At 33.8% G+C, this 13,727-nt stretch overlaps 2 protein-coding genes, 1 non-coding gene and 1 pseudogene across 4 annotated transcripts; 2 read left to right on the top strand and 2 right to left on the bottom strand.

Moving 5' to 3' along the window:
• The first annotated feature begins 123 nt into the window (after positions 1-123).
• On the top strand, positions 124-1,809 carry LOC107470171 (uncharacterized). The gene is made up of 2 exons (XM_016089558.3): positions 124-287; positions 950-1,809. The coding sequence occupies exon 2, from the start codon at positions 1,017-1,019 to the stop codon at positions 1,452-1,454; it is 438 nt and encodes a 145-aa protein (XP_015945044.1). The 5' UTR covers positions 124-287; positions 950-1,016; the 3' UTR covers positions 1,455-1,809.
• Positions 1,810-2,776: 967 nt separating this feature from the next.
• On the bottom strand, positions 2,777-2,850 carry TRNAT-AGU (transfer RNA threonine (anticodon AGU)). The gene has a single exon. It is a non-coding gene; the product is annotated as a tRNA-Thr (tRNA).
• A 1,937-nt stretch (positions 2,851-4,787) lies between these two features.
• On the top strand, positions 4,788-6,086 carry LOC110276894 (pathogenesis-related protein 5-like; annotated as a pseudogene).
• A 281-nt stretch (positions 6,087-6,367) lies between these two features.
• Positions 6,368-12,628, bottom strand: LOC107470170 (DNA-binding protein BIN4). Of its 2 annotated transcripts, XM_021133658.2 has the most exons (14): positions 12,359-12,628; positions 10,931-11,379; positions 10,319-10,385; positions 9,960-10,236; positions 9,432-9,493; positions 8,818-9,097; positions 8,654-8,715; positions 8,457-8,510; positions 8,202-8,319; positions 7,655-7,701; positions 7,485-7,511; positions 7,181-7,256; positions 6,946-7,079; positions 6,368-6,862 (listed from the first exon to the last, which is right to left on the bottom strand). In XM_021133658.2, exons 3-14 carry the CDS (start codon positions 10,364-10,366, stop codon positions 6,749-6,751), a joined length of 1,299 nt encoding a protein of 432 aa, XP_020989317.1. In that variant the 5' UTR covers positions 10,367-10,385; positions 10,931-11,379; positions 12,359-12,628; the 3' UTR covers positions 6,368-6,748. The 2 variants fall into 2 exon arrangements, with proteins under 2 accessions (XP_020989317.1, XP_015945043.1); XM_016089557.3 differs by lacking the exon at positions 10,931-11,379.
• Between the last annotated feature and the right edge of the window lie 1,099 nt (positions 12,629-13,727).

The raw sequence follows: 13,727 nt of genomic DNA, 5'->3' as shown, positions 1-13,727 counted from the left end.
ATTTTATTTTAGCGTGAGTTTTGTCGTATATGGGAAGCGTCAACCCCACAAGTGTAAAGGTAAGCGGAATGAGCTACGAGCATTTATTCAACGCCAAGTTTCTATAAATGTAATCCCACAAGTCTTCCGCTTCTTCCATTTATCTACTTTAACGTTCTTTCTTTCTTTCTTTCTTTCTTAGCCTAGGTTCTTCTGAGAGCGTGAGTGAGTTTTTAGGTTTGTTCTTTGTTCTTTGTTCTTTGTAGGCACTGAAGAGGAAGAAAACTATATAGCTGAAGAAAGAGCGTGTGAGTGAATTTTTCCTCTGCTCTCTCTCTCTCTCTATCTCTCTGTGATTAGGCTGGTGCAATTAATTTAATTCATGTTATTTCCATGCGCGTTATTGTTATGATGTAATAATTAAGCATGCAGCATGCATTTGTTGAAATGAGAAAGTAAGATTAATGTACGGTTGTATTATCGGGTGCTGAATTGTTTGGTTTTGAAGGTGATGGCGTGTTGGATCCTTAATAGAGCGCGTGCTAATTACCGTGTTATCCATTGTTTAGGATTCCAACATTTTCACGGTTTAGATCTGTCTTCTCCGTATATAATTAATTAATTATGAAAGCTCTCTATTTTAATATTATTTGTCATCTAATGATCTAATTAAACAATAATTACATGAGTCGGATTCTAGATTTAGGTTTTATAATAATCCGTTCTGTTTTTGAAACTTGATCTTTCTATTGTGATAGGTGATAGGATTTTGAGTTGAATTCCATTATTTTTCAAATGTAGAAGAATGGGAATAATAGATTATTGAAAGTCCTTATAGAAGAAAAGGTTAAGTGAAATTACTAAACGGGATAATTAAAGGTTACTTATTGGAAAGTGTAAATCCTTAAGTATCTTTCCCACTTGAGTATGACTGAAATCTGTGTTGTTGTGGTGACTGTGTGACCTGCAGAGGATTCGGGCAAGGCATTGAAGTTGAAGTGTGGAAGAGTTTTTAAGAGGTTGTTTCCACTAAAGGAATGGAGGTATATGGTAAATCTATGGTTGCAGCTCCTGCAAATGTTATTTATATGTCGAGTATTTTGGGCCGTGATGGACCAAATCCTGTGCATAAGTGCGACTGGAAATGTCAAAATGAAAATGTTTGCGGGAACATGTATCGCTGCAAGCTAACAGGGCTAACGCATATCTGTGATAAAAACTGTAACCAGAGAATTTTGTATGATAACCACAGCTCGCTTTGTAGAGCAAGTGGTCAAATTTTCCCCCTTACACCAGCAGAGGAACAAGCAGTGAGGGGTGTTCGAAGAAAGCTCGATGCAGAAAATTCATCTTCTGATGGCTGTGGTTTTAAGCGTAGACGGGATGCACAATTCCATACTTCTCCTTTCGAGAGATCTTTTTCTGCTGTCAGTCCTATCTGCAGCCAAGTTGGAGATGGCATGGATATGAGCTAGATACATATTTCCTTCCTTTTTGGATCTTTTTTTCTTTTTCCCTTTTATTATCAGATGAGTATCAATAACAGCACTTGAATAAATGGACTACCTATTGGTGGACAACATGCATGTCCATCTACTTTGAGAACTCCTTATATTTCCAGTAATAATGTAATGTGGCACTTAAAAGTAGCTTGACTGTTTAGTATTCAGATGACTTTAGTTTCTTGCTTACATTGTTAGGAAGCAGACATTTAGCTACAAGATGAAACTCAGACTTTATGATGCCTGGATTTGATTTAGGACCTGAAATGATGTACTATGTATCAGCATTCATCAATTTACTTAACTGTAACCCTTTTCTAGCTGGCTATTTTGTAGTTTCTAGCGAATATCTAATTGCAATGCATAACTTTCCAAGAGTTGGTGTGTTAATTACTAATACTACTGCTGTGAGTTGCACTATTTTATTTTAGATCTTATTTATCTTAATTCCATTAGAATAGTGCACCATTGGCAGTCATGTCCATTAGGCTGATAATTCTAATCAGGGTCATTTTGATAACCTTGATCAATGCAGGCAAGGTTTCTTATATGCTCAAAATAGTCAAGTATGAAGTATGTGAAAAACACTACTCTTCTTTTTTTTTTCTTTTTTCCTTCCTGAATGTCTTCCTACTTTTGCATAATCACCAGAGATGAAATAGCTTACATTTTTAAAATTGTCATTCTATTATCTTTTCTTTACATCCTCTAATTAATTGCTGGCTGTCTGAGTTTAATGTTACTTGTGCAAGTTCAGAAGCATGTACTATCAAGGAGCTTTATAAACATTTGTATTGCAGATAAATATATAATTGGTTTATACTAAAAAATGAAATATTGATACCTATCTGCTTATTTTCTAGATGTAGGAACAAGCATTGCCACTTATGCTAAAGTTTGCATCTACTGGAGTTTGGGTAGGAGGATGGTTATGGGGTTGTGAAGAATCTTGAGATTCCACAGGTACTCCAGACAGGAAGTGACAGACAGATGGTTACGATGTCCTCGCTTTGCAAGTTTTAATGAATCTATTAAGATTTGAAAACTTGGAAAGTATATACCCAGTTACATGTTAAATGAGACCACATTTCTTCATCCACCAAATCAGATTATCATCTATTGGGTGTGACATTTATTGGGCGAAAAGAGGACTTGATCAATGCAGAGTACTGAAATTTTGAAATTTTGATGCCATAAATTTGTAATGGTAACCATGGCTGTTAGTGGAACATTTTGAAAAAAACAAGTATTGAATCCATCATCGACCAAAGATAGTAAAAATTTCATATATAAGCTACTCTCATTGAGAGTCGAACTCAAGACCTCCCGCTTACTAAACGGGTGCTCTAACCAACTGAGCTACAAGAGCTTGTTGGTATTAATAGCTTAAAGGATTTTAAACATTTGCTTTGAAATGGCATATAATTTGTTTTATGAATAAATTTAAGGAAAAATTACATAAATAAAATGAATTGGTTTGGAATTTATCCAATTGTAACTTTCTGAAATGAAAGAAATGTTTGTAACTTTTTTTACTCTATATAAACTGCTATTGGATGTAGGGATTTTAACTTAAACGTCTGCTACAGATTAGGGCAAATTACGTAAGAGGTGTTAAGCAGAAATTACTATTTGCTATAACAATTTATGAAAAAACGTTGGTATGCATAATTTGTGGGAGACTCTAACGGTTTACGTAAAGTTAGTTATTCTTAGGTAAATTTTAATATGTGAAATTATTTATAATCTTTAAATGTGATTGAATTAACACTTGAGTCTTTTTTCATTATAAATATAAATAGTAAAATTAAATTGACTAATTCTATTTTAAATCAGTTAATTATCCTCGCTATTAAGATTAGTTATATATATATACACTACATTTGATATATATTGGTATAACAAGCGATCTTTATCATTCTACACTAAATATGTATATTTAAAAAAAATTAAAAAATTGTTATAAAATATTTAAGCAAATTATTTTATATTTCATTTATTTGTAAATTTTTTTATCGCAAAAGACATGCACAAATATATCATTATTATACAATACCATTTTTTTACCTAATCTGTTTGACTTTGTTTTTATTTGTGTATGTATATTGATGAGATCGGATCTGATTGGCATACTAATAAGATCAAATTACAAATTTTAGGTAAATTTTTGCATATCCTAAGAATCCACAAAATATAAATAAATAAGTAAATATTCCTTTTATGTTTTATTTTAATTAATAATTATCACATATGTTGTATTATTTTATTTTTATTATTTAGAAAAAGTATGTTTAATAATATTTTAGGAGTTAAAAGAGTTAAAAAAAGAAATTTTATTGATTTTTTAATAAAAATAAAATTTTTAAAATAATTTATATTTTGCAAATATATCCGAGTTACAAATTTGTGGATCAGATCCAAACTAAAAAAATGTAAATAATGAATCTGATCCGATGATGTTAGTGCAGATTAAATCAAAATTTTGACGATTCGATCCACATTGGCATCTAATACAATTCTTATCTATTTAATAAATCCTCTTTTTACCTTAAATTGTCAAAGATAGTATTTTAATTTATGTTCTATTAATTGGATCTCTAAATATCTCCATTTTTTTTCAATTGCCTTGCATTTGTATTTGTAGAGAAACCATATTTACGTAAACCGAGCCTCTCACGACGCGCATACCAACGTTTCTTCATAAACCGCCGTAATCCACGCTAATCTGTAACAAATCACGTTTAAATTAAAACCGCTACAGCTAGTAGTGGTTTACATAGAACAAAAAAAATTGCAAACATATCCTCCAAAAAGTTGCAATTGGATAAATTCTAAACCAATTCATTTTAATTATATAACTTGTCCTAAATTTAATAGATAAAATTACATACAAAATGAATTCATAAAAATTCTCACTTCATTTTTACTTCTCAATCAAATATCACTTAGAAAAATGGATTTCTTCCGGGCAAGCTTTTAAATTTGTTTATAATAAGTTTGCGAAAAATTTGCTACCAAAACTCCAAGTTTTCTCGAAAAGTTTAAGATATACAAGATTGTCTCAGGAAAGATTCTCTCGCAACCTTAGTCTTCGCGGTGGATAATTGCTTAATTTGCATACTCGAGGTTGAGGGAGATTGAGGTCAATTTCTATTTTCACCATTGAAAAGCAATTTTGCTTCCCATAAAACCTTGGTAAAAGTCAAAATTCTATTTCTACCTTTGGACTTGGAAACACACCAAATAATCCATGCAAATTCTTACAAGGTTCAACCTAGGGAGTTCTATACCCGATTCTACGAGGAAATGATTTCCAAAAGTTTGTAAAATTTTCCATGCAACTGCAAAAGCAAAGAATTGCTTCCAACAGAGGCCATCCACAATAAAAGAAATGCGAAATCCATAATATTGGTTTAAACAACGTAACGGTTTGGTTCTACATTGCATAACAGATACGGTAATACCATACAATTACCTCCTTCAACATCCTTATAAATATCAAATCTGGGGGCCATTGACTGCTCCCTTTCTCGCACCAATCCCCTCTAGGTACCCCGTTAGGACTCAACTTATACTACCAAATATAATCCTTCAAATACACAACTATGGCACCCTGGCCTAGTTTCCTTATTCTCTTTACATTTTTCTCTAACACTCTCTTACACATTCACCCTAATCAACAACTGCCCTCATACCATATGGCCTGGTACACTTGCTGGTTCAGGGAGCCCTAAACTATCAACGACTGGATTCCAGTTGGACTCGGGCCAAAGTGTCAGACTAACCACGGTACCAGGATGGTCAGGACGAATATGTGCAAGGACAGGTTGCAAATTTGACGTCACAGGAGCTGGCAAATGCCTAACTGGTGACTGTGGAGGAAAACTGGAATGTGATGGAAATGGTGCTGCACCTCCTACCTCACTGTTTGAGATAACACTCGATGGAGCCAATGGACAAGATTTCTACGATGTCAGCATGGTAGATGGCTACAATTTGCCGTTACTGGCTCTACCACGAGGTGTATCTGGTGGAGCCTGTAATGCTACAGGATGCGTGACTGATGTCAACAGAGGTAAAAGTTCAAAAGTACATGAAAATAAACTATACATTAAGTTTAGCTGAAAGCTAACATGCAAGAATAAAAAGGGCACCTCAGAATAATTAAAAAAAAAATGCAACGGTATAGGTTGTCCTAGAGAACTTCAAGTGCTTGTGAAGAAGGAAACCAGCGTGGTGTAGTAGGGTGCAGAAGTGCTTGTGAGGCATTCAAGTCGGATCGGTACTGCTGCGCTGGACAATATGCTAACCCAAAGAGTTGCCAGCCTACATTTTATTCAACTATCTTCAAGAAGGCCTGTCCTAGAGCTTATAGTTATGCATTTGATGATGGAACCAGCACTTTCACTTGCAAAGCTAGTGAATGAGATTGTTTTTTGTCCCTACAGGTTTACAACTATGCATCATCTTTCCACCACTGTGATTTGTTTCCCTTCTCTTTTTGTTTATTGCCAAATTTTCATGATAAACCCATCCAATAACTAACATTTTACATTACAATTTACAACACAGGATGAAAACCCAAAATCATACACCACCACCTAGACATCCCAAGCGTAAGCAAGTTACTTCCTCATCAAATACTCTCTTGCCCTTACCAGCGCCTATCGTTCTCTTGATTCTCAATCTTCTTTCTCAGTGTTTCTAAGACACGAACATTATTGATATGGAATGACAAGAAACTCCAGGAGTGCTTCTCAAAAGAGGGAGAAAAGAATCCCTGCTCGTGAGATTGAAATGAACAAGCAAGAATAATATTAGCAATCAGCGAACAAGATTTACAATCTTGCAAGACATTCTTTGGAGGGGAACAAGCATAGTCAATGTAATCAGGAAAATTAGAATCTTGAAATTCATTCTCCCATGTTTGGCAGAAATTTAGTTAACAAAGTAATATTTCAAAAATTATATTAGCCAGCTAATACAAGTCAACTAAAAGCAGAGAAAACAAATAATAATTCACTGGAAAAGAAACTACAATGTGAGTATTATGGAAACATGAACATGTAAGAAGGATTTGATAAGAACTCATTCACCAATCATAAAAGTATCCAATTCTTCTGGGGTGGATTTGTTGATAAGAACTCCAATGGCAGCTGCTGTAATGTTATTATCTCTGACATGGGCAAAGTATTTCATCAACTAGTACTTTTAACCCAAGGATTGAGTATAAGTTTACAACATATACAATGGAACACTTCTTCGACTCAATTCTTCGTCTTTGCCTTCTTAGAATTTGGAGCTTTTTTTGGAGCTTTTTTCTTTACTGTCTTAGGTTGTGGTTTTCCTCCAGTACTTCTACCTCTTTTCTTTTCAGCACCCTGTATCCAAATTTTATACAATTTAGTATATTTTCATTTATAAAGGGAGAATCTGAAACCAAGAAAACTTTTTAGGAACTTACTGTTTTCTTGTCACCCTTCCCTTTGGATTTACTGTGAGTTTGTTCCTCAGCATGCTCATTTTGATCAGTTTGGGTGGCCTTCGGCATCTTGCCAACTTCCTCATCTGAATCGAAGGCAAAACCATCCAGTGTCCCTTCTCATATGAAAGGTTAAGATGTGAGTATAGGAGTTTATTCATAATATAAAGGAAAAACTACCAGAAATAAAAGCCTCAATTTGGTAGATGCAAATAACCTTCAACCATAGTTTCAGCTTCATATACATTAGATTGTGGCTCCAGCTGTATGAAGTCATTCATAATGGCCTCTATCTGATGAAGAAATATTAAGAATAGCATCAAAATATCAGTTAAACATAATGACAGCAGATATTTATCATAATCCTTGTCAGGGCTGATACTGATGAATAACACAAATAAAAAGTAGAAGAGAAACCTTGACCATAAATACAGATTTTTTATAATTCAGGATAGTAGTAATTGCGTCAAACAATTTTCAAATATGTGAGTAAATACGAAAATATTAGATAATCAACAGACCTTTGCCTCGGACTGTCCAAAGCTAACCTGAACAAATAACAAGCTCGTATCAGTATTTGAAAAATACGAGCAGGAAAGGTTTGATATAACTCGATCATGAAGGTAACTAGCCACAAGGACATTACAAATAAAAATTTTAAATGCAGATTACATCCAACTTAATTACTTACTATGCAAAATGTCCGGCAAGGAACTATAGATGTTTTGTATATAGTTCCTGAAATGATGCCAACAATACAAACAATCAGATACAGTTTGTCACTGCCTAAAACTAACACAGAAAACGGAATATACTTATAATGAACATATTATAAAGGCAGATAACTTAGGTAAGGAATGAAAATATATTACAAGAAGTTTTTTCTTTCTTTTTTCTCTTTTTTTAAGCTAAAAAACTGAGGTAATATTTATGATCATTTTTATTTAAATAAAAAAAATACAATATGTCATTAAGAAGAAAAGAAAGTACTGTGCTTATGATTCCGATATTCCTATTTTTAAAATACGAAGCACGAGTCCTTTTGTATTTTGGGAACTCCACACGTAATAATTTTGCCTTAAGAAGTAAGTTAACATTACTAAACTGTACTCTGTTTTTCTTCACATACTCATGCTACAATATTATGATTAAAAAAATATTTGTCCATGTCTTTATATTGATGAAACACTCTGATTTCCTTGGAAATCAGAAAATATATGAGCTAAAACAAAAAGTACCTTTCAAGTCTAAGTGCATTTCCTGATCTCTGGATGCAGAATCTGAAATTATAACCCGGCCTACAGCTCCCACATCACCACTGAGATCTATGGAGTCACCTTGGCACTCAACAAGAGCCTGCAAAACCAAAACTCCTCCTCAGGTACCCTTTCCATTCTCATGAATTAAGAAGGGAACATAAAAACATGGCCCTTCCAATTACAAAACACAACATACAGCAAAGAAAAATCCATAACATATAGTTGCTATCCAACCTTTGTTCGTTGAACTTTCTCAGAAAGCACCAAAGGTAGCCTTGAAGAGGAGACCTGCAAATTACAAATAGCACGCAAAATCAGGATGCTGGACTAGATAACAAGATAGCTTATGATGGCAATTACTTATTTCAGTTTCAAAGTCATGGGAGTGTGGTGAGTCATTATAATTAATTAATTATCGTAGTCATTCTTACATTTGTCTCAATGAGCTTTTCACAAGTTTCTTCCTCCTCAGCCTCCAGATCTCCACCACTACCTGTCCCATTTGTAGATACCACAAGCACATGGTCAGAAATCCATAAAAAGAGAACGGAGTGATATCTTGCAACTTATATGCCCATACTAACCCATTGCATACCTCTGTCCTTTGCACTGCCCTTTGTTTTCTTCCCTTTCACTGGTGAATGATCTTCTTCTACATGAATTGGTTTCTGAGAAGACTTTCCTTTTGAACCCTTTCTGGATGGAGACTTTCCATCATTGCCAAGGATAATTTTATCCTTAGCTTCTTCACTAATCAATTGAGGTATTTGTTGCTGAGAAGCTTCCACCTGATTGTTACGAATTTCTTTTTTGGGGCTATGATCAAGGCACGACTCAGAATCCGATGATAGATTCAAAATTCGATAAACAGATTCCTATGCAAAAACATTTGACTAATCAGCAACCAGAAAGTAATCGCAGCCAAGCGTTAGCAAGCCAAACACATTTTTCTTATAAAATACAAGGGAAAATATGCTTCCTTTTTCTGGTGATATATTATTCTTAATCCTTTACCTGTCCAACCCTGCAATGCTCATATTGGTGTTGTAGTAGGAAACAGAATTATTCTATGGACGAGAAAAAATGGTATGCTGGTTAGATATTCTATGCCTGATGGATTAGAATCCTCTTGATGTTCAAGGATGAAATATCAATAGCTTCTCTAAAACTACTAATCCCACCTAAGAATTAATGGGGCAAGGTTCTTACTTTATGCTCGACATGCATGTCATTGTTTGAATCAATGCCAATCTTCCTTTCCTCTATGTCTCCTGCATCATAAGAGACCAAATGACAATTCAATAAAGTAGCAAATTGTAAAATGATTGTTGCATGCTATCACTAGATAGAAACAAAGCATGATATGTTAATGATATCATGTTTTTAGGGGGGAAATAAAACTATATGCAGATTGGTTTTAAATTAGAAGTACAAAAAAATAATAGCTCCAATGTGTGTAAGTCATGGGTCTTTTGTGTTTAATTGATTCCAAAAAAAATTCCCCTAGATTTTACTTATATTGAGAATAAAATTTGGGAAATTTTAGAAATATAGGGAAGGCATCAAATGCGGGAGACTCTCTCAGCAATTAGTATAGATAATCTATACAGCCTTTTTTTCTGTTATGTTAATAAACAATTAATTAGGATTGCATCACTCATGTCCTAGACCTCTGAACTTAAATGTTCTATTTACTCATCAATACAGAACTCTAAACACAAATACAAATCAGTATACCTTCTGCATTTCGCTTCTCTGATTTCTTTCTTCTAGATGACGTAGTACAACCTTCTATTTCAACAGCAGCTACTTCTAATGTCTTTCTAGGTGAAGACTTGTAACGGCTTTTGCCAAGACCAGTGCTCCTGCTCTTACTCTTACTCTTACTCTTACTCTTACTCTTGCTGATCTCCAGAGATGATCCTTCAGCATCAGTCTCATCCCCAATTGACAGGCTATCGTCATGTAAGGACTTGGAATCAGATGACAGTATCAATGGCGAATGCGATGGCACCTAGTCAATAATAATAAAATTTATCTGAGGATGTAAAACATGGTAACTCATCATCTATCCCAATGGAAACTGATCAAATTACCTGAAAAGAACGCAACCAATCTGGGGAGCTATCCCTTGAATCACTCATTGTTTTTCTGTGTTGATTGCTAAAAGTAATATATACATGTATAACATTAAAGTCAGTTGCATGATATAGGAGGTGGCAAACAGGCATGTACGCCCCACCCCACCCCTCCCCAGCCCGCCGAGCCGAAGCCCGCCACTAAACCGGGCAGGCCAGCAGTCTGAAAATCTTAGCCTGCCCCGCGCCATAAAGCTTTTTTCCTTTTGTAAAATTTGAGACAAAATTGTTATACTGTTAATTAAATGAAAAATAATCTAACCAATTAACCATAATATATCCTTGATTAAAATTACTGCAACAAAAAATGACCAACTTAAACTTCATATTCACAAAAAACATGTTTCATCTTTTAACAGAAAACAAAAAATACAGCAGCTCACAATTATATATGATATACAAGCTCAAATTGAACTTCCAATTCATCTGATTTTCAAACCCTAAATTTTAAGGATTAAATTATATACTTTCCACTTCATCTGATTTCTCAAAATAAACCTCCAATTCATAAGTGAGCTTTCTCAAAATTAAAAAGAATGGGTCGGAATGAAAGTGGTAAAAAATGCAAACCTCAAAGGCTGAGACAGTTGGGGAGGCAGAGGCAGGGAAACACTGGATCAAGGAGGCTGGTGTCTGGAGCAGGAAGTCAGAGGCAGGGGACCGCTGGAGGCAGAGGCAGGATCGCAGCAAAGCAGTGGCACCACAAAATACTTAGGCCAGGCACTCGCCACTCGGGCAGGCAGCAGCGCAGGCATGCAGGCAGCGGAATGCAAGCTGTGCAGCGAACAAGCAACGCAGAGAGGGGGTAGGAGAGGACAGGACGGAGCAAATGGGTACTTAGAGCTAAGAAAATAGGCTAGTGATAGGCTGGTGGCACTTCGCAGGTCGGAGAGGAAGAGGGCTGAGGAACGAGTGAGACAGACAGACAGTGCAGTGCGAGATGGATGGGTGGGCGGGCCGGTGGGGCAGGTGAGTTCAAGCCTAAAGTTATACTTCACAAGTCACAAGTAAATCACCAACTGCGCGTCGTCTCCCACAAAATTAACCATAACAAATGAAGACTCATAAGTCATAACCGATTTAGATTAGGCTAGTAATAGACTAGGGTGTTCATAGGTCGGATAAAATCAGATTTGTTCTGATCCAGATTCGATTCTAGATATACACTGGATTTATTTTTTAGATTCTAATCCGATTCTAAATCCAATGAAACTTAAATATTTTCGGGCCACAACTATAGCCGAGTTCGCATTGACCCATACCCGACCCCGAAATAATGGTCGGGTCCCCAAATCCGGAGAAATCACGCCAAATTAGTCCTTAAAGTGTTTGGGGACGGACCGGGTCGGGTCGGCCATGCACACTCCTATAATAGACGAATTCATAAATACAAAAGTACATGTCAGATATTGTTTTGGATAGATAAAACTATTATATTGTTGAGTTAAACTCCAAAGTGATATTGGAGATCACTAAAACATCTAAATAATTTAACCAAGTAAATTCAATTAAGTTTTTTAGGATATATTTGTTTTGAGGTACTAGAATGGAGATTGTAGAACTGTGACTCAATATTATATTTGTTGGTCTAGAGACTAGTACTAAAGTTTCAGTCTCTGTCCTCACAATTTCAGTATTTCAATACCTCCAAAAAGTGAGGACAGATTGAAATTTTTGGAGATGAGGACGGAAACTTTAATAACATTTTACACCTAAAATATGTCATTCTAATTAATTAATTCCAACTTTATTCTTTCTTCAAATCAAATTAGGGTTTCAGTGTTAGCAGCCTCTCACTCCTTCATCTTCTCACTCGTATTTATATACCTCCAACAACAAAAAATCAGATTATCAACCATCAACAACAATCATAAATTATGATAATTTAAGTTTATTTTAACTGTTTTAACATAAAAAATCATAAAAATTCACTCCCAAAAGTTAGCAGAAGAAACACTGCAGCAGTAAGTAGTGAGTGAGGAGGAGAGGAGGACTTACCAGAGAGAGACGATGAGGGAGGAAGGTGAGGGACTGTGAGGTAAGCGGAGGCTGGAGACCGGAGAGGTGAGCTGGCAAGGTGAACGACGGACGGCGAAGAAAGAAATGGGAGCGACGTGGGCTTTGTGAGGGACCGCAGTGAGGTGAATGATGCGGGCGGTAGTGACGCAGACCCAGAGGCACAACCACAGCAACAACAACACCCAGAGACTGATTCCTTCTCTTCTCTGTTACAATTTCATGGGAGAGAAGAAAGGGGCCGGAGTTTGATAAAAATAAAAATCGGTTTGGGTTAGGGTTAGATTTTAAATCTAAGGGTATTATTGTAATTTTAAATATTTCAGTCTTTACTTTTATTCTAAAACAAATAGGATTCTAAAACAAATAGGATATCAGTCTTCCAATTTCAATCTCTTAATATCAGTTTCTCGGTGAATGTTACAATAATTCTCTATTGTTTAAAGTTTTGAAACTCTTTTACTTTATTAATATTATAATATATATTAGTACGGTATCTTAGAAGAAATTATATTAATAAAACTTTTAATGCATCTTGATAAAATTATTAAACAATTAATGTAATATTTTTATTATACTATAAAAGTTATTAATAAATACAATAAAATATATTAGTAAGTACTATAAAAAATATTATTGAGTGATTATTTTATTATACTCATTAATATTTTTTATAGCAATATTTAAACATGGTATAAAAAAAAGAGTAAAAATAAATATAGTATAAAATAGAGAAATTAAAAAAAAAGTCTAGCAAATCACTAAAATTTTGAATAATTTGTGTCCTCGCAAAAGAAAAATGGTTTCATGTAATTAAAGATTTTTTATTTGTTTTGAAAATTAAAAAATTATTTTAATTCATTTAAATAATTTTTTCATATATTAGTCTTTTATAATTAAATTTAAATTTTCAATTTCTAATATTAGTAAATAAAATTTATTATAAAAATTACAAAATTTAAATCCAAAAAATTATTTTTAAAAGAGACATCTTGAAATGAATATTAATTTTAATACAATTTGAATTGTATTAGTATATTTTTATAAATTTTAATCAATTTAATTTTATTTAAATAATTAAACTTTTAAATTATAAAATTTGTATTAGTTTGTAATTTAAATTTTAAATAGATATAATTTAAATTAATGATTTATAAAATTGTATATATTCGTATTATTTTGTACTCATATGATTAATTCTTTTTATTCAATTTTTAAAAAATACCAGTGGTTAATTTTTTTTATTTAAATACATTCATATTATTTTCAAATTAAAAGAATATACTTATTTAAAATAATATGAGTACGTTGATTTAAATTTAACAAAATTTAAAATAATAAGAATATGTTT

The sequence above is a fragment of the Arachis duranensis genome, chromosome 10 (genome assembly GCF_000817695.3).
Source record: "Arachis duranensis cultivar V14167 chromosome 10, aradu.V14167.gnm2.J7QH, whole genome shotgun sequence".
Lineage (NCBI taxonomy): Eukaryota > Viridiplantae > Streptophyta > Magnoliopsida > Fabales > Fabaceae > Arachis > Arachis duranensis.
This window is presented reverse-complemented; position numbering and strand designations above follow the sequence as displayed.

Bases quoted from the DNA above. Each gene is read 5' to 3' on its own strand.
- LOC107470171 (XM_016089558.3), top strand. From the start codon at position 1,017: ATGGAGGTATATGGTAAATCTATGGTTGCAGCTCCTGCAAATGTTATT.
- LOC107470170 (XM_021133658.2), bottom strand. From the start codon at position 10,366: ATGAGTGATTCAAGGGATAGCTCCCCAGATTGGTTGCGTTCTTTTCAG. The intron at 7,702-8,201 runs GTACTTTTTGTT...GCATCATTTCAG, and splicing joins AATGCACTTAGACTTGAAAG to GAACTATATACAAAACATCT. The intron at 6,863-6,945 runs GTAAGTTCCTAA...ATTTGGATACAG, and splicing joins GGAAGGGTGACAAGAAAACA to GGTGCTGAAAAGAAAAGAGG.